Source organism: Lagopus muta, chromosome 2 (genome assembly GCF_023343835.1).
Source record: "Lagopus muta isolate bLagMut1 chromosome 2, bLagMut1 primary, whole genome shotgun sequence".
NCBI lineage: Eukaryota > Metazoa > Chordata > Aves > Galliformes > Phasianidae > Lagopus > Lagopus muta.
In genome coordinates, this window is record NC_064434.1 from 102758023 (window position 1) to 102782244 (window position 24222).

The window sequence follows — 24222 nt, forward strand, 5'->3', positions numbered from 1 at the left end:
CGATCTTGCTGACAGCGCCTAAGGAAGAGGTGATGGGGAGCACCTCCCAGACAAAGGAGCTGGAAGGACTGAGCCCATCCGCGCCCTGATGGCGGTGGTCAGGCCTGGCTTGCGCGTTACGGCGTGCATATGTGCAGTGCAAACGTGAGCAGTGAGCCTGCTCTGCCCCCAATAGCCACGGGCCATTTTGAAGAGCCTCTGGCCCCTCAGTCACTGGCCTGCTAGTTAATTGCCACACGGACTTCGTGACACATGGGCAGATAATATGACATTTTCGGTTTCTGTCACTAGCAAACGCTACGGCGTTGCTTGCACTAGTTGCTAAGAAGCTGTCAGAAACCATTAGCAGCTGGCTAAAGTTGCCCTATGGCATTTCCTCATGGCATCAGCAAAACAAGCATAAATCACCCAGCGGAGCCTCCCGCTATACTAATGAGGCTGTAAGCTTGTTTATGGACTAGCATCATTTCTATGATTATTTCCACCTTTTCAGTTTGCCTTCATTTGGCGGCAGGAGAAGTCAACTTCAGGAACGAAGTCACTGCTGACATTTTACAAATGCGGTCCGTAGCTGCTACCGTGTGGCTGGTCAGCGCTCCTCAAGTTTGTTCAGCAAGCTTTAAAAAGAGGGGAGGGGGGCGAGGGAGGGGGAGACTATATCTCTGGAGACCTCGTGGAGGTGAGCGTCTCGAGTTGCAAAAGGAGATGGAAATGCTAAAATCCACAATCGACCCTTTAGACTTCTCTCCGCGGTTTGGTCTTTACGGGATCAATTTTCAATTTGAAAAAAGTGGAAGAGGTTAAGCAATTTATAAAAGTCTAGCGAAGAATTTGCTTTTCGGATAGCCGGGTGCTTTGTTATCCGCTCCCTCCCTTTCACTTTCTCTGGCTTGGGTCGGACGGGGCCAGGGTTTATTGTTTTAGGCTTTTCTGAACATGCACCAGTATTTACACTGGATTGAAAGCATTTGCTTCCAATGAAAATCTTGTCTTAGATTACAACCCAGCAGTGTAATTTCCCTCCCAGATGGGAGTAAAGTAGCAGTATTTGCCTAAAAACAGTAGGAAGAACAAACTGTGCATTAAGCCGAGGCTGTTTTTGGCTTGAGCTAATGATGTAACAGAAACCTTTTATTTGGGATAGGTCACTGCCAGGGATTGAAGGAGGTGATCTGGCTCGCGCTTGAAAGGTTTCTCCATTGTATCTACATAAGTCTTCACTTAAAAAATCCTGTTCCTAATGCTTCTGCTTTCATACAGCAGAAATAAACAGGAAAGGTTCTGGGGAGTGTTATAGGTGGAATGCAGAAAGCTTTTCCTCTCCTAATGGAGGATATAATTCAGGTGCCCCGGAGGCATGCTTTCAGGAATTCTCTTGCCCGAGGTAATGGGAAGCTCAGGCTGCTTTAAGGCCTTGATTATCTATTGATGCACAAAGCTGGAAAAAAGTCATCTCCCTTGGATTATAGTAGATATTTCCATAAATTATCAATGAGTCCTCCTCCCATCAGGCACGAGGCAATGCCTGCTAAATTAATCTGAAGGGGGTTTGAAATGAGGAGAGAGTGTGTTTTAAAAAAATAAAGGGGGGGGGGACACACACAATTGTAGGGAGGTGGTGAAAGGCAGTGTCATTAGGTTAGAAGCTTTTCATTTTTAATCAATGAATGCGTAATACTTTTCTTTTCCTTGTTTGCCTCTCTCAGACAGAAGTGGATTAGCCCGTGGAATTTTAAATGCTGTTGAGTTGTTTCCTTTGCTCATGTTTCTTTTATGAATTATTATTTTATATGGTGAATTGCTTCTCTGTATAAAAGCCCTTTTTTACATACCGAGCTTTCAAAGAATTTATCAGATATCTGATTTCTTCATAAAAGTCTTGTTTGTGTCTATAACTACTTAAGGTTACCGCCTCATTAAAGACACAGCCCAAGTCATAAGGACAGTTAGAAATTTATCACAGTCAGGAAGGTACTAAAAATATAATGCTAATAATATCTTGTTTTAACTGCTGAAAGCTATTTAACAAATCATAATTTTGACAGCCTGCGTTCTTTTTGTGTTGATGATGGGCTTTTTTTGATTGGTAACAGAATTAGTATTGGTTTACCCCTGTTCAGATGACTTCCTCGATCATTCTTGCCCAAGAGTGTAGAAACCACTTGCTTAATAACATCACAGCTCCGCACTGATACCAATGTGATGTTTTTGGAAGCCAGGCTGTATAGTTTAGTCCACGTGCAGAGAGTGAAAAGATTGGATTTCTGTGTGGACTTATAAACTGCTTTCAGGGTTTGAAACAAAAATTGCATGCAAACTTGAGAACACTGCAACTTTTGCTTTGCTCTGACTGCCAGCCCATCAGCCCAGACCAAAGCTGGCTGCTGCACAGTTACGTGCTCCTGGAGATATGTTGCTAATGTGATGAGATGTGTCTAAGACCTTCTCTGCATTGAGGAAATTCATTCTGGATCAGTTGTTTAACGGGAGCAGACACCTTGCACTGATGCGGTGCATCAACACAAAGCTGGGTGTTAATTCCTACAGTGTATGTCAAAATGGTACCTACTTATCCCACTATGAATTTCTATAGACTGGGCAGAGGGGAGGCCAGTTAGCTACCCGTGTCCCATCAAAAAGGCAGGGTAAGTTGGACATCTAGAAAAGACTTGAACTAAGTGCTGTGCCAATCTTCTGGTTGTTTATGAATTTGGGGAGAGATTTTGGTATTGCAAGAGAGATGCATTCACCCAATTTTTTCTTCCCAGAGTGAGATGTTGTACCCAGCTTCACACATGGCCTGGGGATGCGATAGCATCAATGCTTTCCTAATTGCCATCTCAGCCAAAGTAGCTGATGGGGATTAGTTTTGGGAAGTGACGCAGTGTGAAGAAAAGCCACCTTTTCGAATGGGATGCATTGGAAAAAAAAATAATAATAAAAAAAAATTAAGCACTTTTTGTTTGGGTTACACTGATGAATCCAGTGGCAGAAATGGCCACGCTGTCCTTCAGGATAACCCAGACTGGCACAGTCCTGAGACCCTCCCTCACCCCGTGTCTCTTTCCCCCCCAACCCTTCAACCCCTGGTGAATTACAATGTTAAAGAATTTATACCTCATTTAAATATTCATGCAGTTTATACCCAAAGCCAGGCTTCGGCTGAAGTATATAAAGGTAGCATAAGTCAAAATTTGATTCACTATATTTACAGGTGACGGCTTGGACAACAGTGTAGCTTCCCCCAGCACAGGTGATGATGATGATCCAGATAAGGACAAAAAGCGACATAAAAAGCGTGGCATCTTTCCCAAAGTAGCCACAAATATCATGAGGGCATGGCTGTTCCAGCATCTAACAGTAAGTGAACTCTAGATCACATATGCAAAATAAAACATGGGAAATGTCATAGTTGTAGTAGTCATAGAAAGCAAAAATACGTATTATGTTACTGACAGGCAGCTCAGGGAACTTTTCTGAGCAGAGCTGTTGCCTCATTTGCTAGCTGTCAGGGGAGGAGCATGGAGCGTATCTTTTTATGGTTTTGGGGTGTTTTTGTGTGTGTGTTGTTTCTAGATTTTTGGTTGGAGTTGCAGTTGTTAACAGGACGTCACCACAAAATGTGGCTGAGCTTATCCTGCCAACCTGGGAATCCTGTCCTGCCCTCTGCAGCTCCCTGTAGCTGACATGGGAATCACTGCTTTGGAGCAGAGAGCAGTTGCAAATAACTGGGGAGCTCTAAAAACAAAGCATGGGAAAACAAAGACCTTATTCACATGTTTGTCAGAAGCTTCACGATGAAAGGTCTGAATGTATCTGGTTTAATAGAAAAGTATAATTTTTTTTGTGAGATGCTCTCATTCCCAGAGTGTAAGTTACCACTGCATTTAATATCATTGAGGGGAGGGGGGTGGATGAGCAGCTATTTCTGTTGCCACAGCTACCTGCATTTATTTCTGGGATTAGAAATGAAAAGCTCTGGACAGGTGTGCGGGGTTAAGCTGGATGCTGGAGCTCCTTTAAAGAGTTTATATGATATCCCACACCTTCTAACGCTAGCATTTAGCCAAGTGTTTCTAATGCCATTCTTCTTTTTCATCAAATCCTGGTGATCTGTTGCTGTGTTGTCATCCACTGTGGGGATTTAAGCCTTCAGCCCAAGATTTCCAGCCTGCTTTCTGTGCTAGTGGGGTAAGGCCTGGGCAAGGGAAGCCTGTGGCCTGCAAGCAGTGGTGACAAGCAGTGTTTGCCTCTCGTCTTGGACTCTAGGTTAAGGACAGGGTGACACTAGCAGCTGCCAGCTTGTCCAGCCCCGTGGAGCACAGCCAAGGGCATGCTCCTAAAGCTGAGGCCATGCTCCTGCAGTTTGTCCCTTCGTCCCCTGCTGCGCCAAGAAACCAGATACCTGCATGACTCTTGTCAGCACGGGGATCAGGCGGGGAATTCTGCCCTGTGCTGTCCCAGGTTGCTATGAATGAACCTTCATGCCTGAGCGCTCCTCTTCTGAGGCTGGGGAGAGCTTTGCATGCCCCCTGTTTAATTCCAGTCTCGACGCCAGCCATGCCACAGCTTTGCCAGCTCCCTAGCCCCATGTCATTTAGTGCATTGCCCCTAAAGGCGAAGGTCCCTTTTGGTTTGTTGCAGTATTACAGTGTCACAGTAAGCTCTTGACTCTGAGCTGACAGGCCATTGCCTCCCAGCAGACAGATGTGAGTTATAGGGGCATCTCCATCCCAAATGTCCCAGGGTTGCCAGCAGTGCCCAAGCTGGCCTGCTGCAGCTTGTTCAGGTGTAGATTGGAGAAGATGCCTTGCAAGCTCTTCAGGCCAGACAGGCTGGGTGCAGGGTGCAAGTAGATTTTCACTCTTTTGCTGTGAAATAATGGTGTGCAAAAGAAAAGAGGAGGGTGCCTGTGGAGCTTGCCTGGGCACATATTGCTGAGGTGGTTTCTTCTCCTGGAGAGCTCGTGTGCAGAACCCCCAGGACTGGCACAGTGAAGCTGCTGTGTATGCTACCTTGTAGCATTTAGCTAAAGCTTACTTTGAAAAATTCACCATCCCCTGTGCAAATGAAACCCAGCTAGGCGGGGCAGACAAAATTACTGCAGGACAGCTTTTCTTTCTCCTGGCAGCAGTGAGGCAGTTCCAGGCTTGCCTAGTTAGCTCAGTAAAGCAAAATCAGGTTGCGTTCCAAACCTTCATCGTCTAGGATCTTGGGGCAAAACTACTGTAGGTGAGGTAATGGATAGTTTCCCCAAAAGAAAACAACGCTGGACACTCTTGTAGGCTCTTTCAAGCCCATGTTGCAGCCTGAAATGCTCTTGCTGGAGTGGGAACATCCCCTAGAGAACTTGTGCATCAGGGAGGGCTCCAGAGGTTCTTCTGGGGGAGACAGGCAGAGCTCTGCTGCTCACCTGCCTGTAGGTGTCAATGGCAAGGGATCTCTCCCTTTTGCCCCCTGTGCTTAACCTGCCTTCGCTTTTCCGTCTGCAAAATGGCAGGGGGGAAACGGGCAGCGGTTAAAGGTGAGGTGCAGCCTCCCCTTGGCCTCCGCTAATTCCTAATTGGGCTGCTATGTAGGAGCACTCCTTTTCAAAAGCAAAAGATTTTTCTCACCATTATAATATTAATACACATCAGCGGCATGGAATTAAGCAAAATAGACAGTAATTGCTGTGTCTGTCATACTAATGATTAATGGTTGGAAAGATTTAAAATAAATGGAGGTCTAATACAATCCTTTAAAAGTGTATAAGTTGGTTTAATTCCTCCTATGCAGTTGTTCCACCTCAAAGACTATTAAGTCTTCCTCTGTGTACTGACTTCATTTCCTAAGGTTTGTCCCTTAGTTCTCATTTTCCACTTAGGAGGAAAATCTTTTTTCTTTATTGAAGAAAACATCAAACGCGAGGCCATCGCCTCTCCTCTTGTTGAGCTGTTTGGCCAATAGCTCCCACTCAGTGTCACGCTACAGCCCCCCATTATTTTGACTGATGTGCAGATCTGAGTTGATGTATGCCCAAAGGGTAGTCAAGCGCTGTCTTCTGTGGATGCAGGCAGTATGCTCTGAAACACTTCAGGGGATAAATTCAGCCAAATTGCCTTCCTTTCTGTTCCCCAGAGAATAACAACAACAAAAATCAGCTAAAACAATACAAGGAGTGGTGGCCAGGCTTACACATAGGGTTTTGTGGTTTTTATTTTTTCATCATTGCTTTTCCAACCGACATTTTATTAAAGTCTGTGTAGGAATAGCTGCCTAGGTTGGCCATTAGTTAGGCAAAGTGTTGGAATAGCTGCCTAGGTTGGCCATTAGTTAGGTACAGCATTGGAATAGCTGCCTAGGTTGGCCATTAGTTAGGTACAGCATTGGAATAGCTGCCTAGGTTGGCCATTAGTTAGGTACAGCATTGGAATAGCTGCCTAGGTTGGCCATTAGTTAGGTACAGCATTGGAATAGCTGCCTAGGTTGGCCATTAGTTAGGTACAGCATTGGAATAGCTGCCTAGGTGGGCCATTAGTTAGGCAAAGCATAGCGGTGGAACTTGTTGAGACTGATGTTGGTGGGTTGTTACACTGGCCCATATATTTTGATGTTTGTGAAATTGGGTTTTTGGAGAATGCTATGAATTTGGAGTGAAAAGCTATTTTAAAATAACCATTAAAAAAAAAAGAAGAAAAAAAAAAAAAAAGAAAGAACCAAACAGGCTGCTGATGGTTTGAAGAAGTGAGGATGTCCCTAAACTGTAGAAGCTGAGCTCCAAATGAGTTGGGCTTTATGGGGTGGGATTGGATGTGCTGAAAATACCATCATAGGGGCTGTCCTGGGCTGGAGCTGGGCTCCAAAGGGTTGCCCTGAGAGTCATGTCAGGGTGTGCTGCAGCATGTTGCAGACCCCCCTTTTTTATTATTTTTTGGATCACTTTACATTCAGGGCTCATATCTTGCCACCAGTTTTCAAGCAGATCTCTTCTCTGTAACATATAGCCCCTCAGCAGGGATTGAGAAGCAAGGGGAAAGCTTGGAGGAAGGGAAGGAAGAAAAATAATTCGCTTCAACTAGATCTATGGAAATGTAATTGTGGCAACAGGATTAGTTTCTGCTTCAGCCCGTGCTATGGTTTTGTTTCAGCAATTGCACCTTTCTGTTTAAAACTAAAAAGGAGTTTGGGGGGTGTTTTTTCAGTGTTTTGTCCACTCATTGTGAATTCTCTGCATGCTTTAAATCCAGGTTAATTTAAATTGTTGGAATTCAAACCTCATTTTGGGGATTATACAATGTAATTAGTTTGTTATATGATGAGTATTTGATGATCTTCACATTCATCATCTAATCAGGCCAAAAAAAAACCCCATAAAATTATAATCCCCAAAGATGTTTAATAACAATTTAAACTATTGAAGGCTTTATTTAAGTACATTAGGGGATTATAAGCTGCTTCTTTTTTTTTTTTTTTTTTTTTTTTAGTGGTGCCAAGAGGTAGATTCAAGGGCTTCAAACACCTTTTAAAAAACAAATTACCATGATTTAAAAAATGAATGGGCCAAGGATTTCCTTCATGTAAATCCCATAATTTAATCATTATTTTAAACTGCTTTTAAAACCATTTCCTTAAGAGGTTAAATCTTAGTGAAATAGGAGACAGAGCTGAAAATAAAATAGCTGAAATATGTTCACTTTAAGGTAAAAAGCAAAAAAGTTTGCTCTTTTTTCCATTATGTGTCTAGATCTTTGCATCTCTATTTAATAGCCAATACCATTTTAATAAGCAAGATAGCTTTTAATGAGCAATATGCAATCTATCTAGCAAAGCTGGTATTTGTAGAAAATAATTTATTGGAACCTCCAGGGTTCTACAGTCTTGCTTTGGGAGGGGCAAGAATTTGGCTCCCAGCCCCTACTCCTTTGGCTGGGTGCTCCTCTGTTTGGGAGGGGTACAACAAGAGGGCAGATGGGTACACCACAAGGCTGCTGGAAGCATAAAAAAGGGAAATAATTGGCAAAAACAGCAAAGGTTTTCTTTGTTCTCCTCACTGGAGGGTTTGGAGATATTAAAATAAAGCAGCCCCCCAAAAACTTTCCCCATAGTACTACTTACAGGATCCTCCATCCTGCACCAACTGGCTCTTGGTCTGAAAAATGCCAGAGAGCTCCTGCAGCTCATCTGTGTAACGGGGCTCAGATTTCAATTTATCAGACTTAGAATGGGTTGTTGGGTGTTGTTTTTTTTTTTCCCTTTATCCCAAATATGCAAGTCTCCTCTTTCACTTCATTTTACTGTGGGCAAAACTGTAAAAATCATTCTTCCCCATCTGCAAGTGCCAGCTGTCCTGAATTCCTCGGAAAGCCAGGCTCTTGGGGCTGTCACCAGAGCAAACCCATCCTGCAGGTTGATGGGAGTGCCTTGTAGTGAAGGAGTCTGGTCTTCTGACAGTCCATTCTGCCATGGAGCTGTGTGGCAGTTGTCCTTAACAGGAGAAAATGGGAAATGATATTGTGAGGGAGGAAAGTATACCGAGGCTCTGTCAGAATTGAATTGAGAGCTCCAGAAAAGAGGGCAAACAAGGTTTGGATAGCTCCGTTTGAATTAACTTCTTAACCCTTGAGTTTGATAGAGAACATGGGCTGCCAAAACCCTAAGTTTTTTTTTTTTGTTTTGTTTTTTTTTAATATAACTTCCTCAAATGTGTTACTTTGACCCGCTGTCCAGCCTCCATGGACCACCCCCTTTCTATAGCATGGGCATTTTTTTGCTATTTTAAAAGAAAAATATAAAAACTGTTGGATGGTTGGGGTTTTTTTTTTTGCTTGGTTTGTTTCGGAAAGATGCTACTCTTGGCAATGCTACTGTTGCTCTAGTTGCATGATTTCTTGGAAAGCACTCATCTTATGTGTTGAGATCTCACGCTGTCCTATAGATGGTTAGATTGCCAGCTCTGAGCTGTGCTACGTACCTTGGGTTTCAGGTCAGAAAATAAAAGTGTAGGATCCTTTAGTCAACGGTTCAAGGAAGCTGGTTTCTTCACTTAGGCTTTTCTCCTGTACAGGAGTTTGGTGTGGTTGTAACATCCAGTATTCAGGATCAATGGTTCATACTCATTTCTGTTGAAGACAGTCACCGTGTTGTTTTCAGCTACAGAGTAGAAGCATCTCATCCCAGGATCCTCGTGGGCCTTGGGAGGAGCAGTGATCAGGGGAAGTGTTTTGGTTGATGTCAGAGTAGCTAGCAGTCTGGGCTAAGCTTTAGAGAGAGAGAGAGAGAGACAGAGAGAGAGTGGATTCCCAAAGGGCCATCTCATCTTTTTTCCAGTTCCCACCTTGGAGGCACTGTTGTACTGATGTGGAAGCCACCAGCACATTACAGAATATGAATTATTCGGAAGCTGCTGAAACGCATTAGTATTTACACACCAGGAGAATTTCGCATCGAGTAGAAGCGAGGGAATACTGAAAAGCTGAAACATGATAAACATTAATTCAGATGTTAAATTATACTTGCTCTGGTTGTACTGGAACTCCTTTTGTTTGCATAAATCTTCTCAGAAATGAGTTTACCAGCAAGAATGTTTGCAGTATTAAGAATTTTTAAGTCAACACTAGATGCTTTGCTTTCTTCTCCACCCTCTTTTCCTCTTTTCAAATTTGCAGCTGTGATATTTTGCATGTGTAACTTCAGGTTTGAAAATTAACCTCCTTCAGTCAGGGGGCAGAAAAGTGTAATGCAACTGGCTGGCTTGCTGCGGTTTGAATGGCTGGCTGAAATTTGTGTGGCACATTTTGAAGGGGGGAGAGGGGTGAGGGAAAATCTGACCACCTATTTGTAAATCTGGAAGTATCTGCAGAAATATTTTGGCAAATAATTTGCAGTACTAAGTACACCAAAGGAAACAAGAGTATCTTGGCAAGCAGTTTGTGAGCAGGAAATGAGGATAAATTCATGGGCTCGGTTGTTCATTATTGGTTGTTTGTTTAGCTTGTCCTCTAACACAGTTGCTACAAAAGAGTCTGTGTTGATTCTCAGATATGCTTATGTATATAAGTGCCAGTGTTAATTTTTTATTGGCAATCTCCTCACTCTTGAAGGAGTTTCACAGAGCAGCAGCAAAAGCTAGTGAGTGACTTAATCAGATCAGGTGAAGTGCCAAAATATGAGGCACCACACCAGTTGGGCACATATCTGATGTGATGTGTTAATCTGTGGTGTAAGATAAGCTGCCTTTCAGATAGGCTCAGATTTGGAAGTGGTACATAAAGTTGTGTAAGATTCATTCCCTCGCTCTGGCGTAGAATATCCTACATCTGTTTGCATGAACTTAACCCATGGCTGAATGAACTGATACTGCATGCATTCAAGAAGCCCTTATTCCTAATGTTAACTAATTATGATTACTATATACCCACTGAAATTTCCCAGAGAAAACTTTTATTTGAGAAAAGTATTTTATTTCTTGATGGATAGTTAATCTTTTCCATAAACAGTTTTATTCTTTCCCCCAAAATGTTCAGCTGAAAAATCTATTCTTCAGTGTATGATCAGGCCACATTCACAGTTCTAGCTCCTCACCCTGTAACCTACAGCAATGCTAAATATATGTGTAGAGAGAAGGTAAGTAGGCAGAAAAGAGTTTAACTTAATATGTAGTTATTTAATTTACCTCGCCTCGTGCATCATTTCCTGATTTAGACCCATAATACTTTGCAGAGTACTCATTTCATTCCAGTGGTGGGCCATCATTTTAATAAGGCAAGGTCTGCGAGACTCACCAATGGGTCTTCTGTTTTATGAACTAGAAACTTCTGCCCTGAAAGTGCTTCTTGCATATTAGGTATAGCACAAATATTCCTTTACTGCTACTGGCTGACCCTTTTAAATCCAAATTGTGCAGCATAAAACATGTTGGGATTATGTAAAAACAAAACAAACTTACTCCCACTCTGATGCTCTGTGTCACTGATGCAAAAAGTGAGATGTTCTGACACTTATAAATGGGGGTCAGCTCAGGGTATACATACAGGATGTTTTTTGAGGAATTTCTTTAAACTCAGAGGGAGATGGACCGACCTTATTTCAGGAAGCTTAGACTCTGTTTTGTAATGGCAACTTGAAAGTGACAGTCTTTTTCCCAGGCCACCTGCCTGTACCTTCACCCAAGGCTTTGGGGTCCCTAGGTGATATTTCCAGGAAGGTAAATGCAACATTATGCATCTAGTAGATCCAGTGACAGAACCCTGCTAATTTGCCATGAGCACAGGAGATTGTGCTGTGCATGAGAATGGCAGAGAGGAGAAACCTTGGATCTCTCTGTCAGGCATCGCTGCATCAGGCCAACACCTGACATCCTGATGCCTTCCTTCAGTGTTAGCAGGCAAATTTCCTCTTCACTGCATGGCAGCTCCCCATTTGTTACTCAGAAATGCAGAACCTGGCTGTGTGTCATGGCCAGCCTTGCCCCTGAGTGGTGATCTTGGGTTGGGAGACACAGTGGGCCGTGAGCTGCACCAGGGCAGTCATTCTGAAGCTGGTAACAACCAGAATCTTTAGATTCTTATTCATAAAATGCAATTTTAGTAATGTTTTCATAAACAGTAGTAATGGTGGTGTTTTAGTAAACAGTGGCATTAGTTGCATGAAAATTGCACCACATTGGCTTTAAAATTACTCCACCTGTCTGGATGAATAGGATTTTCAGTGTGGAAGCACACAGACAGCTGCTGCTAATGTTTTCTTCTCCCTGTGCAGATAATACTGGCAAATCTACAGCCATAAAGGCCTGGTTTGTGATGTAAAACGGTACCTGACCTACTGGCTCTGGTGCTACAAAAGGACCAGCTTTAATTACTAATAGCCGTGTTTTAGTTTTGTACTTGTTGATGTAAAAATGTCATCTTAGAGCAGTGTAACCTCTGGTTCACTTCCACTGGAAACGTTACACTTGCCACAATTATTTTCAAAATAAGCTGTGCTCCTCAGTGGCAGACTAAAATCCTGCCTCGTTAGCTTGCAGATAATTAGCAGGACTCTGGCCCTCTGGGTCCCTCTGCCCTTCGGTCCCGCTGGTTCCCCTGCACCTTGGGGATGCACTGGGATGAAATCTGAATCATGCCCATGTGCGTTTAAGATCACACTTGATTTAGTTGTAGGACTGTTTCTCCTTTGTACTGGATGGGTAGAACTCACTGACGCTGGGAATTTGTGGGACAAATTCTCTCCAAAACCCCTGCAGCTAAAGTGGTTGGTCAGAGGTGGAACTGGTAGCAAGGCAGCTGTCTGCAGCATGTGATGATGCAAAGTTTTAACTGGGGCCTTGAATTACAGAGAGGGGACTGGTGGGTGCTTGGTGACCCTTGCTATTTTCCAATGGGTCTGTAGGGCAAGGTACTGCCTGATGCCATTCCAGCACCTGGATGTGGATTGGGATGGCATGCTCTCAGACAATACCACGTCTGATGCCACAAGGGCAAATTTCTCGCTCCCAAAAATTCACTAGGGCTTCAAAAGGGTTAAAGGCTGTAATGGTGCCATTAAAAATCCAGCTTGCCAATGAGCTATTTTGTGCGAATGGTATAAATATAAGATACACTTGTCTGACTCATTTGCAAGCATTCTTTTTGACTTCTTTCACACAACTGGTGTTTTTGTGTTTAATTTAACAAGAAATGAGTAGTAAATGAAAGCTGCTGCCTGAAATCCCACTGTGAGCGTGTTTTGCACTTGGCTCCCCAGTGAAAAGGCAATTTGTGAAATTATGTGATAGAGTAATTAGATGAAGCCAGGGCTTCTGATTGTTGCCATGCGTATGTGGTAAAGGTTTGCTGGGGGAAAAAACGGATTATTACCCTGGCAAGTTGGCTCAAAGCTTCTTCATTTATTTGTAAACAGAATATTTAGTGACCGCATAGGAAGTAGCTGTAATCACCAGCTCGTAAAGAAACCACAGCAGAGCTTTTGGATTTTTACAGAGTGCTCATGTAAAATTTAAGCTGGGAGGCAGAATCCCTGTTAATGTAATTAGGATCTAATTTACCACCCTTTGCACACAGATGTAATAATGTCTAGATATTTATTCTATCTTTAAGCACATTACATATACCTCAGTGCAGCAGTTACTGAACAGAAACAGGTGTGAGCACTTTCCGGATTCATTTTTACACTGTAAACACGCAGCGATTTAAGAGGAAATATTTACCAAAAAATGAGGGGAAAGAATGTCTGCAAATGAGGCAGTAATGGACAGTTGCCCTTTATGTACTGATGGATTTCTCAGTGGTTAAGTAAATTAAAGCAAATGCTAGAAAAATCAATAGGCTTGCAGAGTCTTGGTTGTGCCTCATAGACTTCAGGACAGAATGACAGATGTGGTGCATATGACCCATTTAAGTATTAATGCTTGGGAAATTGCCTCTGCGTGCAAGGTTATAGGCCTCGAAATATTGTTAGATTAAATTACAGACAATAATATTTTTAAGGATATACGGAATTTATATGTTTCAGTTTAGTTGCTCCTCTGCCTTACACTGGCTTTGGAAGATGAGTTGCATGCTTGTTTCCCTGGAACAGTAAATCAGATTTTTTTAAATGTTCAAGCACTGAACTTTCAAGCTCTTCACTTGCAGCTGAGGAGTGGCAAGTGTGTGGCATGCTGTGTCTGCTTGACAATAGCCAGGGAGTGCATGAGAGCGCTGGCAAACATAGCACAGAAGCCAGCCTAAATGGAATCCCATTAAGAGATAGCTTTCCAGCACTGAGAGGGCTTGTGCAAGCCATCTTGCTGTCCTCCATGGTGGCAGCAAAGTGGCAGAGCGCGCAGGCAGCAGCCATGGCACTGTGGGCAGTGGGCTGCAGCCACACACTGGAAGCAGACAGCTTGGTGTGCATGCCATTCCCGGCCTCACCGCTCTGTATCTCTCCCTTCCTCACTTTCCTCTGCCTTTTCCCCAAAACGCACAAAGAGGAGTGAAACAAAGGCTCTCTGTTGTGCAGCGATGCCTGGCTGGCCGCGGCCGTCATGGCAGGCTGGTGATTACTCTGGGGCCTGTGCAGGAGGGAGGCTGGTCCTGCAGGCTGCCAGGCCGGGCCGAGCAGTGACAGCAGCTTGTCACTTGCCTGCATCCAGCCTCATTGCTATGGTGACAACGCATCGCGGGGACTGCTGGGCAGAGTCCTCACAGGCTGCTTGAGCTCTTGGCCCTCGGCGGCACAGCGGTGCCAAATCTCCGCTGACAGGAGCAATGCACATCGCTCCTAGCACCAGCCTTGGTGACTTCTTGCCTTGGTGACAAACATCATCTTTACCTGTTCATTTTGATGTCCCTCACTGGCCTCCTTGATTTGTTTGTTGTTGCACAAGCTGAAATGCTTTTACCTGGAGCCTGGTGTTTATCTGCATGGTGGCTGTGGTCTGTCCTGTTGTGGGTTTTGCCGTATCCTTACATCGTCAGCCTGGCCGTCACCCTGCATGATTAAGAAAAGATATGCTGGCTTTATAACCATCATTTTGCAGTGTTCATCTTTGTATTTTAAGGCTGCAAATCCATCTTCTGGTTTAGCAGCAAATGGCAGCTCAGAAAGAAGCAGCCCTGGCCAAAACGCACTGCTACATTTCTGCGTCTAAAAGTTCACTTGTTTAGAAACTTCTGTTATTACATTTATTCCCTTTGAGCAGATTGTTTTGTTTTTTTTTTTTCCTCCTCCCTGTGATGCCGAAGTACATTTGGCAGTAATCAGTTTATTCTTATTAGAAGCCTGGGTAAAAGGCATAGTTGCTGAGTCAATTTGCTCCCTTTACTTCCCTATTGAGCATTAATGTGTCCCAGTCCCCACCCCTTACAGCGAGACCATCATCAATTGTAGGGCTGACAGGAGCCTGGGACTCGGTGCAACTCCTTGGGGTTATTCATCTTGCACCAAAAAACCTGGCACTCAGCAGCATTCATCACTTCCCCCTACCTAAAATGATGGAGTAAACGGTGGGGTGAATCATCAGAGGGAAAAAGGGAGGAAATGAGTTTGCATATGTTAGAGGCAACTTTGGGCTTGAGTAGCAGGAGGAATAGTACCACCACCTGAATTTGCTCTGGTTTGATCCCATGGTGCGTGTATTTACTCCACACACCCCAAATCCCCTCTGGCGGGAAATATTTTGAAGCGGGATCCTCATCCTTAAATTTGATATGGCAAGCATTTTTTCTCCAAAACTTCCAGAAATAGAAAAGCACAAAAACGCTGCTTTGTTACAGACATCCCCCCTCCAAAGAAAACAAAGCAAACCCAACCTGACCAGCCAAGTGAATCCAAACAATGAAACCTCAAACTTTTTACAATTATATCAATTTTCAAAGTTATCTTGAGAAAATAAGGGTCTGTGCTTCACTTCACCCCCAAAATGTAATGCAACCGCGATAAGGCAGGAGAAATTCCCCGGGCCATCCACCTGGGTTGTTTTTGCACCGGTGCTGTGGTGAGATGGTTGTCTAAATAAACAGAGATTACGTGGAGGGCTTTATCTCAAAGCTGGCACCGGTTATCGCGCCGCTTCCTCCCACTCCCTCCCTCTGATTGTGGGTTGTATAAGAAGACTTAGCAAGCATAACTTACAGCTGATAACCTTTGAATGTTAGTTCAAGGAAGCTGTGCCATAGTAACAAAAATCACGCAAATGCTATTGCAGCCGATTGGAATGAGTAGTGATTTGACCGTAACGCTGATTTAGGTGAAATACTCACTTAGCATTTTGCTCCAAGAACCTGATTTGAATTTGGCCTCTACAGAAGCGATTGATAACTTCAATATTTGAGCAGTAGTGAAAGATGTCTGAAATGAACTTGTGTTTGCTCTTCAAGCCATCTCTCTACTAGGGGTGCTATTTCTAATTTTATTTGTTGAAGGAAAGCTGTGATGTGTCACTTGGACAAGTAGCGTCAGCCTTAATGCTGGGGGTCAGTTGAGCAATTGAGCTTGATGCAGCTACCATTGCTGTTTGGGTTTTGTAAATGATACCTGAGAGCAGGTGTAAAAATTGGGAAGAGAGAGTTGATGGTCCTCCATAAAAGCAAAGAAGCTGCCGTGCTGTGGTTGAGAGCAAGCATGGAATCCCAAAGGCTGCCCTTTATGAGTGTATGTTGGTGTAACGATGGCAGGGGTGATATGCAATGGAGAGGAGGATAATGGTGTGTGGATTCTTGGCAACATGCTCTCCAAAAAAAAAAAAAGAAAAGAAGAAGAAGAAAGGAGGGAAAGGAGGGGGAAGGCGTCCACTCATACCGCAAGGCAATGTCACCACGATGTTGGGCAGCCAGCTCACAGCAACTGGGGAGTGCGGGCATTTCTGCCCTTGTCGCTTGCATTACCGTGGCGCCACGCACTGCAGTTATACAATGCATAAAAGCGAGGGTTATTTCTAGGACAGATAATTGAACATTAATACTCGTTGACATTGTCGTAGGAATGATATGTCAACCTGACAGGGCCTATGTGCTTACATCTGCTGATCGGCTGCAGACGAGGGGATGTGTGGCAGCTCAGACCCGGGGCCTTGCTGCTGCCCAGCCAGGGAAGATCCAGCCATTAGTCATAAGCTGCCATTGTGGTCTGCCATGCTGAAACACTGCATCCTTAGCACTGCAATGGCATGAGTGACGTGGTTGCCTGAAACAACTGGTTCCAGTCTACCTAGATAAAAATAATGAAAAGAAAAAAAAAAAAAAGGCAGAATAGCTGAGTTCCTCTGAATGGTTGAAAGTATGATCAAGTTTGATAAGGTATTTCTGATTAATTCCATCTTAGGAATTAAATGACATAAAAATGATAGCAGAACTGCCATCTTTTTTATATTTTTTTTTTTATCCTTTTCTTCCTCTTCTGGATGTCAGCAGACCCTTCAAGGCTCTAGATAAAGTAGTCACATTGCAATTGCACTCTTATCCCCTCCCGGCCAAAACCATATGAACGGTGCCTTTCAGTATCATTTTATAATAAGTCGTCAGAGGATAATGCCTTTGTCACAGTATTTCTATAGCCACACTTTGCTGCAGAAGTAACTGTGCAGGGAACAAGCAGCAGACAGAAAACAATTACGGGGTCTCTGACACTGGAGTCAGTTCTACTTTCTTAAAATAGGGCTAAACATTATGTTTGTAATGTCTCACGTAGAGTTTGGCTCTGCATAAAATGCTATAAAATAGGGCCCTTGAGAACATCCATTATCACATTTTGGTTAACATCACAGATTTTAAAAGTCCCAGTTGCACTGAGGCCATGAAATAAGGCTTTCATCTGTAAAGATCTAGTTTCTCTTTGTTATTAAAATAAATGAAGCCATTAAACAAAATATATGCATATAATAGTCAAGTTCATCATTTTGTATCATCAAAATGATAAATTCTACTTTTTTTTTTTTTAATTGGAGTAATCATCTTAGAAAGGTTTATGTATAGAACGAGATCAAATGTTCTTGCTCAGTCTTTCTTACTTTATGACTTGTTAGTGCTGACATTTTTTTGGTCTCTGGCTACTTTCATTTGGATATTTGTTCAGAAAGGGAGGGAAGCAGGGAGGGTGTTTTTGAGCTTGGTATTGAAATATGAATTAATTAATTGTTATTATCCTTGTGAATTATTAATGGCCGTCATATCATAAACGTGCTGGAAGTGACATGCTATCTAAATGCTTTTGCTTCTAAATACGTTGGCTGTTTCTTTTATGGTAGTATCTGTGCAGGCATCTGCACATGTTGGATGTGTCTAGACCTTGTAGTAGAGCAGGGAGATGGAGATGCTCTGGCTAAGGATGGTTTGGCTGCTCACTTCTCAAAGCTGATTTCTCTGGGTTTGGAATAGCACCTTCCAAAATCCACTACTCTGTCCTCAGCCATTCATCTGTTGTCCTGCAGAAGACCTCAGTGAGGTCTGCATGTTTGTGGACCAGGACTTGTCCCCTGCACTGGCCGTGGAGAGCCCCAGGAAGAGCCTTGCCCTATGAGCTTTCCCACTGACATGCAAAGTCGATCCCAGCCCTCAGTGAGGGAGGATATGGCTTGGTTTTGTCAGGGCTTTGAAAACCACATGGAATTTAGCAGAGGGCTGCACTGATGTTGGAGGAGAAAAGGTTGGGTTTGATGGAGAGCCGTTGTGATCCAAACAGGTTGCCAGAAGGGGGAAAATCATATCCTGGAGAGCATCCAAGCCTTTTAAATGACATTTTTATAAAGAAAGGAATTAATATATATTGAACTTGTGAGTAAATGCAGGTTAATTTAGGGTTAAACATAGAAGAGATCTGGGGAAGAATCAGGATGTGTTTTTTTTCCTGGCTCTCAGGAGCTCCGTATTCCGCCTTTTTGATGCGGTCCTTGCGTGCATAAAGATCATCCTGGAAGCACATGCCTGTTTTAGTCTTAAATTCATTAGCATTTAGTGCTGGGTTTCTTTGCTAAGTAGGGTAAATAATTAATGAGAGCTGTTTTGTTTTGGAGACTTCTTAATTCATCTCTCAAAGTTAAATTTTAGCCCGGGCTGGTCAGGAAGCCTGTGTTTCTGCTCAATTCTACACCCTGAAGCCAGTCAAAGAGATTTCACACGCTGAGTTTGTGTGGATAAATGAATTCACTTGTCAGAAAGCAGAATTGCTTAGTCAAGTTTACAGAGTTAAGGCTTGGCCAGTTTATTCATGTATGTAATCTTACTGAACTCGGGCCATTTTAACAGAAGGGAACTCATTAGATCTAAGGAATGATGAAGATAATTTATGAGGGACTTTCATGTTAAAAGGTAAAACTAATGGAGAATGAACTTAACAGAAATGTAGAAGCTCGGATGAATTAAACGGGAGAGCCTGAAATAGCTCGCTCTGTGTTGGGAAGTGAAGCCCTGCTCTAGCCCAGGTAAATTGCATTTGAATTTCATCCTCAGATCTGTATGAGCTCCTATTTGGCAGATGTTGAATTGATAATGCCTATGTGTTAAAGAATTCTGATTGTTTCTTTTGCCACCTTTGCAGCTTATGAAAATGCAAGTAGACCTTCCTAATGAATATTAATAGGAGTGATGGCTGGATAACACATAAGCCCGTGGCTCTTTGGAGCTTGGATGGGGTAGTTGGAGAATTCTTGTGGCTGGGAATTTACATGCTTTTTAAGAATAAACTTCTCAAATGCTTTTATATTCTCTTTTAAAAGCTGATGTTTGTTAACAGCAGCATGCTCACACTGTGTGGTCTTTTTTTCCCCTCTTTCTCTCTCTAGACACATAGTGAGATTATTACTACAGATGAGATCTCTGTGTATTTTAAAACAAGGCAGTTTGTTAGATAAGGAGTGAAAAATGTCCCATCTCTTAAATTTACCTTCAGTCAATTGTTACCTGTATCAATAGAAATGGTTTGTTTTATTTTTTGCTTATTGTTGCTTTTCACACATGCCATTCTCTCACGCAGCTGCGACAGTTATTAGAAAGATAGGGAAATGACACTGATGAATTGTGGATACCCAGAATCCAAAGTACCACTTGTGCTATTAGTTAATAGGGCAGCTTGTTAGGCTGTCTCAGAGCCCTCACACATGTGTTCTGCTAGAGCAGTCCTCTCTGGGCCTCAGGTTTGCTCACTGGTGGAAGTCACCACTGCTAACCCTTCACCTGATGCCATAGATCCCATTGATCTGTTACCTTCCCTCTCCCAAAGGTTGCTGGTTGTGCAAAACTAAGACATCTTTTTCTTTAATCAACTGAAAATGATAATTTGAGTGATTCAAACCTCGTCCCTGTAGTAAGGACTCATGCCTGTCTCCTGTGTGGCTGTGCAGGGCAGAACTGTTTTACAAAGCTGTAGTTTGGGGCACTTCCCTGTGCTAGTGAGTGATGCATTACAAGGGGATTTGTATGTGTTCGAGGTGTGGCGATGCTCTTAGAGGATTTCATTTAGATTCAGTAATTAAGATGCCCATCCTCATTGCTGGACAGATAAGTAATAATTACTCTGAGTACTCTGAGTTTGTAAATGAATTTTTGATTCAGAAACTTTGAAATGTGAAAAAAAAAAACAGTTTTTAAAAGAGAAGCACATTGATACAACACATTTCCCCTTTTGCAAAAGGGCTTTTCTTTCCCTTCCCTTGTCATGACAAAAAGGCTTATTTTTTTTTTTTTTTCAAGCCAATATAACAGGAGAAGAGAGAAGAGGGGGGGGAGAGTCATTAAAATGCAGTTCGTTCAATTATGCCCCGTTATTTGTCATCTTTATGGCTTTCCTATAGTTTTCATGGCACCTTTAATAGTTCGCCTGGTCAGGGAAGGTGAGCTGGAATGTGCACACACTTGGCTGCTGCCGCGAGTGCCGCCGAGCTGCGCTCCAATCCCCGTCCCTGCAGATTTTAATGTCCCCGCAGACTGCTGGCAGCCTGCTTCCAGCTGTGGCAGGCATGATGCAGTGAATTGCTTTTGAATGTTCTTTACTCAAATAGGCAGTAATTACAAGCTTAAAGAGGTTTAGTGGTCCAGTAAACTACATAATCACCCCTGAATTAGCCTGGGCTCATCAGTTGCAGTCCAGCAACCTCAAGACTGCTGTTTGTATGCAGGCTTGATCACGTAGCAACCTGAGCAGCAGGTGTGGAACAGCAAGAATCCCCCATAAACACAACTGTCTACTGGGGACAATGATCTCTAATGAGATGAGGCTACAGCATCGCTGTAATTTAAGTGGGAAAATTAGCGCTGGAGAATGTGCACTACTTCCAAGAGTCTCTGCATCTTCTGAGAGCAGTGTTGTTTCTCTGGCTTTTTTTTTTTTTTTTTGGCTTCCTCCTGGATCTTTAAATGCATCTTTTTTTTATGAAGAACACATTGTGTTTTTGCTTATAAGTTGCATGGGCTTTATTCTTTTACAAGGATACGTTGTGAATATTTAATGGTAGACGGGGCGTTTGTTCAAGGACTTTCCATGCCAACAAAGCAGCGTCATGAAATAGCAGCTTTATCTTTTCACTTCTTTCTTCGGCGTTTTCTGTGTCTGTTTGTTTGTTTGTTTGTTCTAAATAGAAAATGTTTTAATGTGAAATTGCCCTTGTGTTGGTATTGGAGATGGGCACCTCAGTGTGGTGGGTGCTGTGAGTTTTCTTTGCATGTCTGCTTGGTCCCTCCAAGAGAAGCTGTGGCCCAGCTCAGGGTGGGGGATCCCCAAGTTGCTTGGTTTCTTCATGACAGGGATGCTGTCTCCATCGGGATCCTCCCTGCAGCTCCTGCTCCATTCTAAAGCTAGAGGCTGCTGTTAGGGACATTGCCCCATCACTCCAGGATGCAGTGGGAATGTTTTTGTCCCCTGCATGCAGAGCGAGCCTGTGAAATACCAAAGGCAGCCTGAAAAGGACTGAATGCACAAATCAAAGCTGTAGGTGGAGCTCTGTGGGATTACACTCTCTGATGCTGCAGTTTAGCAGAGATTGCGGAATTATTTCCGAGCCCACCTGTTCAGAAAGTCATTTAAGGTAGTTAAGGACAGTGACTTATTGCTGGGAACAGGCTTCTGATCAGGACATATTTACCTGAGCTAATCTGTTGTGGGCTGGCTCTGACAACAACAGGAGCACATTGACAGAGTTGCTGGCAGCTCCCCTTCCTCCAGCTCAACAACCCACCAGGAGTGGTACTGCCTGAACTGAAAACTTTCATTTGCAGGGTGGGAATTCAGCCCTAATGTGGTTGGAAGTCTGAGGGTGCATTTCCTCAGTTACTTCAGTGTCACTTGGATGTAATATTTCACTGCTTTCGGTCATGCGCTGTGCTGAAGATAGTTTTGCTGATCTTATTCTTGCAGTTCTTATTTTAATTACCTTGTCCTTGGTTATTTTTAGGTTATGGTACAGTAATAAGGTAATAATAAAGAAAAACAGGGCAGAGAACGGGGAAATGCATTGGCCATGTCCCATTATCACAAATTGTCTTGACACTAGAGCAAAAAATCACCTCTTCAGCTTATTAAGAGAAGTCGATGTGTGTGTGTCTGTGCAAGCACTGCGTTTGTGTTTCTGCCTGAGCATATGTCCAGGCACTACAGGAATGTTTAGCATGGGGAAGTCTCTGCTCAGTTGCCCTGGTATGGCGGGGGAGTGCTCCAGCCGAGGGCTGGTATGTGCAGAGCAGGCTCCAAGCACTGAGGTCTATCAGTGTCTCCAAAAGGAAATAGCAGGAGCACCGCTGCTTGGCCTGGCTGAAACTGAGCTGGAAAAGGCAGCAGGGAATGATACATGGTATGGAAGGAATAATATTATAGCAGCCAGGGGATGGATTAGGTCAGTTAAAAGGTTTTTCCATTTTCTGACTTCTGTAATATCCTGTACAAGGGATGATCTGAACTTTTTTTTCCTTAATGAGTGCTCACGTTATGAAAAATGTGATGGGGCCACCAGAGAAGTGTTGGCAGCGCATCCCAGCCCATACCATGCCTCTCCACTGGCCTTGGAGAGGATATTTATGTTAGCAAATGCCAAAACTTGTTCACAGACAACTCTTGCAAGAACATTATTTACAAAAGGAGAAATGGGAAGTAAGGAAAGCACAGAGCTTTCCTTTCCCCCCAGCATGACTCCTTCGTTAAAGTGTCACTGTTGTCCATGCCTCCTTCCCCTTCTCCAGCCCCCGCTAATGAAAGCCCCCACCTCCCACCTCCCTGCCTGCAAACCAAACACAGTCCTGTTTGATCAGCTCACACCGTGGGCACACATTCGGATGTTCAAACTTTGGGAGCCTGGCTCTGTTCTTGCAGCATGTGCTTTCCTTAGGAGACCCTGATCCTGCCTCCTCTCCTCCCCTTTTATTTTCGGCGTGGGTTGTCGATGCCGCCTGTAAAACCTTTTGCAAGGGGAGCACTGGGAAGCATCCCAGAGCCCATCGGGTAGGAAGTGCTCATGCAGAAGCTGTGCCGCAGCGCATGGCCCCACTGTAGCAGCAGAGGGCTGCAGCATTGTGTCACACTGCAAGTTTTTATGCATTTTTAACTTTACAAGGCTGAGCGTGCCTGTTGGTTTTGCGTTTGCAGTTAGCAGTTCAATAAGCTCCGGCAGCACCAGGATTTAGTAGCAGTAACGCTATGAAAATCTCGCTGCGGGGATATTAGGCTCTTATAATAAGTTGAGGAAATATTTTCTTTCGGGAGAAGAAAAGGCTGGCTTTGTCTGTAGAGGGACAGTGTCGTATGGAGCGCGTTTTCCTGCTGGGCTGAAAAAGCGACGTGGAGTTTTAAATGCCAGAGCCAGCACGCACTTCAGCGGCATTATCAAGCTGACTCATCGCTCTCAGCCAAGGAAAGGACTGTGCAAACTTTGCAGAGGGCTTTTTCTTCCTCACCTCATAGATGCATTCCTAATAAGACAACTTCCTGCTCGCTGCTCAGTATTTCCTCTGGCGTGCGAGCCAGTCCCCAGTGATAAACAGAAGCAAGTTTTCAGCTTCCGAGTTGAATTTCTTTTTTTTTCCCTAGCGGCTCACCTCAGCTCAGCAACTTCTTGTAGCTGGAATATAAAGGAGGTCCCAGAGCCTGTGTGTGAACTGACCCACGCGATGTGCAGCACAGGCAGTGTGCTGTACACGTTCTGTATCGCTGCCCTTACATACACAGTAGCAAGGGAAGAAAGCAGGTTGAAGCCCCATGACTTCCCCAAGTGCGATCCAAACATTTCTGGCTGCTGGCAAAGGCAGGAACCCCCGTTATTCTTTGTGAGTGCTGTGTGTGTGAGGATCCAGGGCTCAACTGCTAGAAATTCAAGCTATGTTCTTAGACTACACCATGCACTGCTTTTGTGATGCAAATGACAGGCACAAAGTGTCCCTTTGATAATGTGCAGTCAGGAGACAAAAAAAGCATTCACTGAAATAGTCAAACTAATTCATAAAGCCAGGAGACAATAGGCACACATTATGGATATGTAAAAAAAAATTATAGTAGATCAGTTTGATTGCGAGCAATGTAAACAGTTGAAATGTAAACCAGGGAAGGTGGGGGGCAGTGCCGACTCTGTGCATGGGCAAGACAAGGATCTGGAGTTCAGCGTCAGGCGACTGGCAGTTTATGCTTATGGTTATGCTGAGTTAGATGCAGGCTGAGTTAGGCAAGCTGATAACATCATCACAGTGTTATTTTCCTTTGGCACTGAGGCTAGCAAGGGGTTAATAGAGGCTCTGGAGAGCTTAGGTTTGGGGGTTTAGTTTCTCTCCCATCACACTCGAGGGTTTAGCT

At 43.6% G+C, this 24222-nt stretch overlaps 1 protein-coding gene across 2 annotated transcripts in view; it reads left to right on the top strand.

Annotated features, from left to right (window-relative positions):
* MEIS1 (Meis homeobox 1) overlaps window positions 1-24222 on the top strand; it is a 93174-nt gene that overhangs the window by 43902 nt on the left and 25050 nt on the right. For both annotated transcript variants that reach the window (XM_048935874.1, XM_048935876.1), the window contains exon 8: window positions 3215-3360. In XM_048935874.1, the coding sequence (XP_048791831.1) occupies window positions 3215-3360 (146 nt within the window). The remainder of the gene's footprint in view (window positions 1-3214; window positions 3361-24222) is intronic.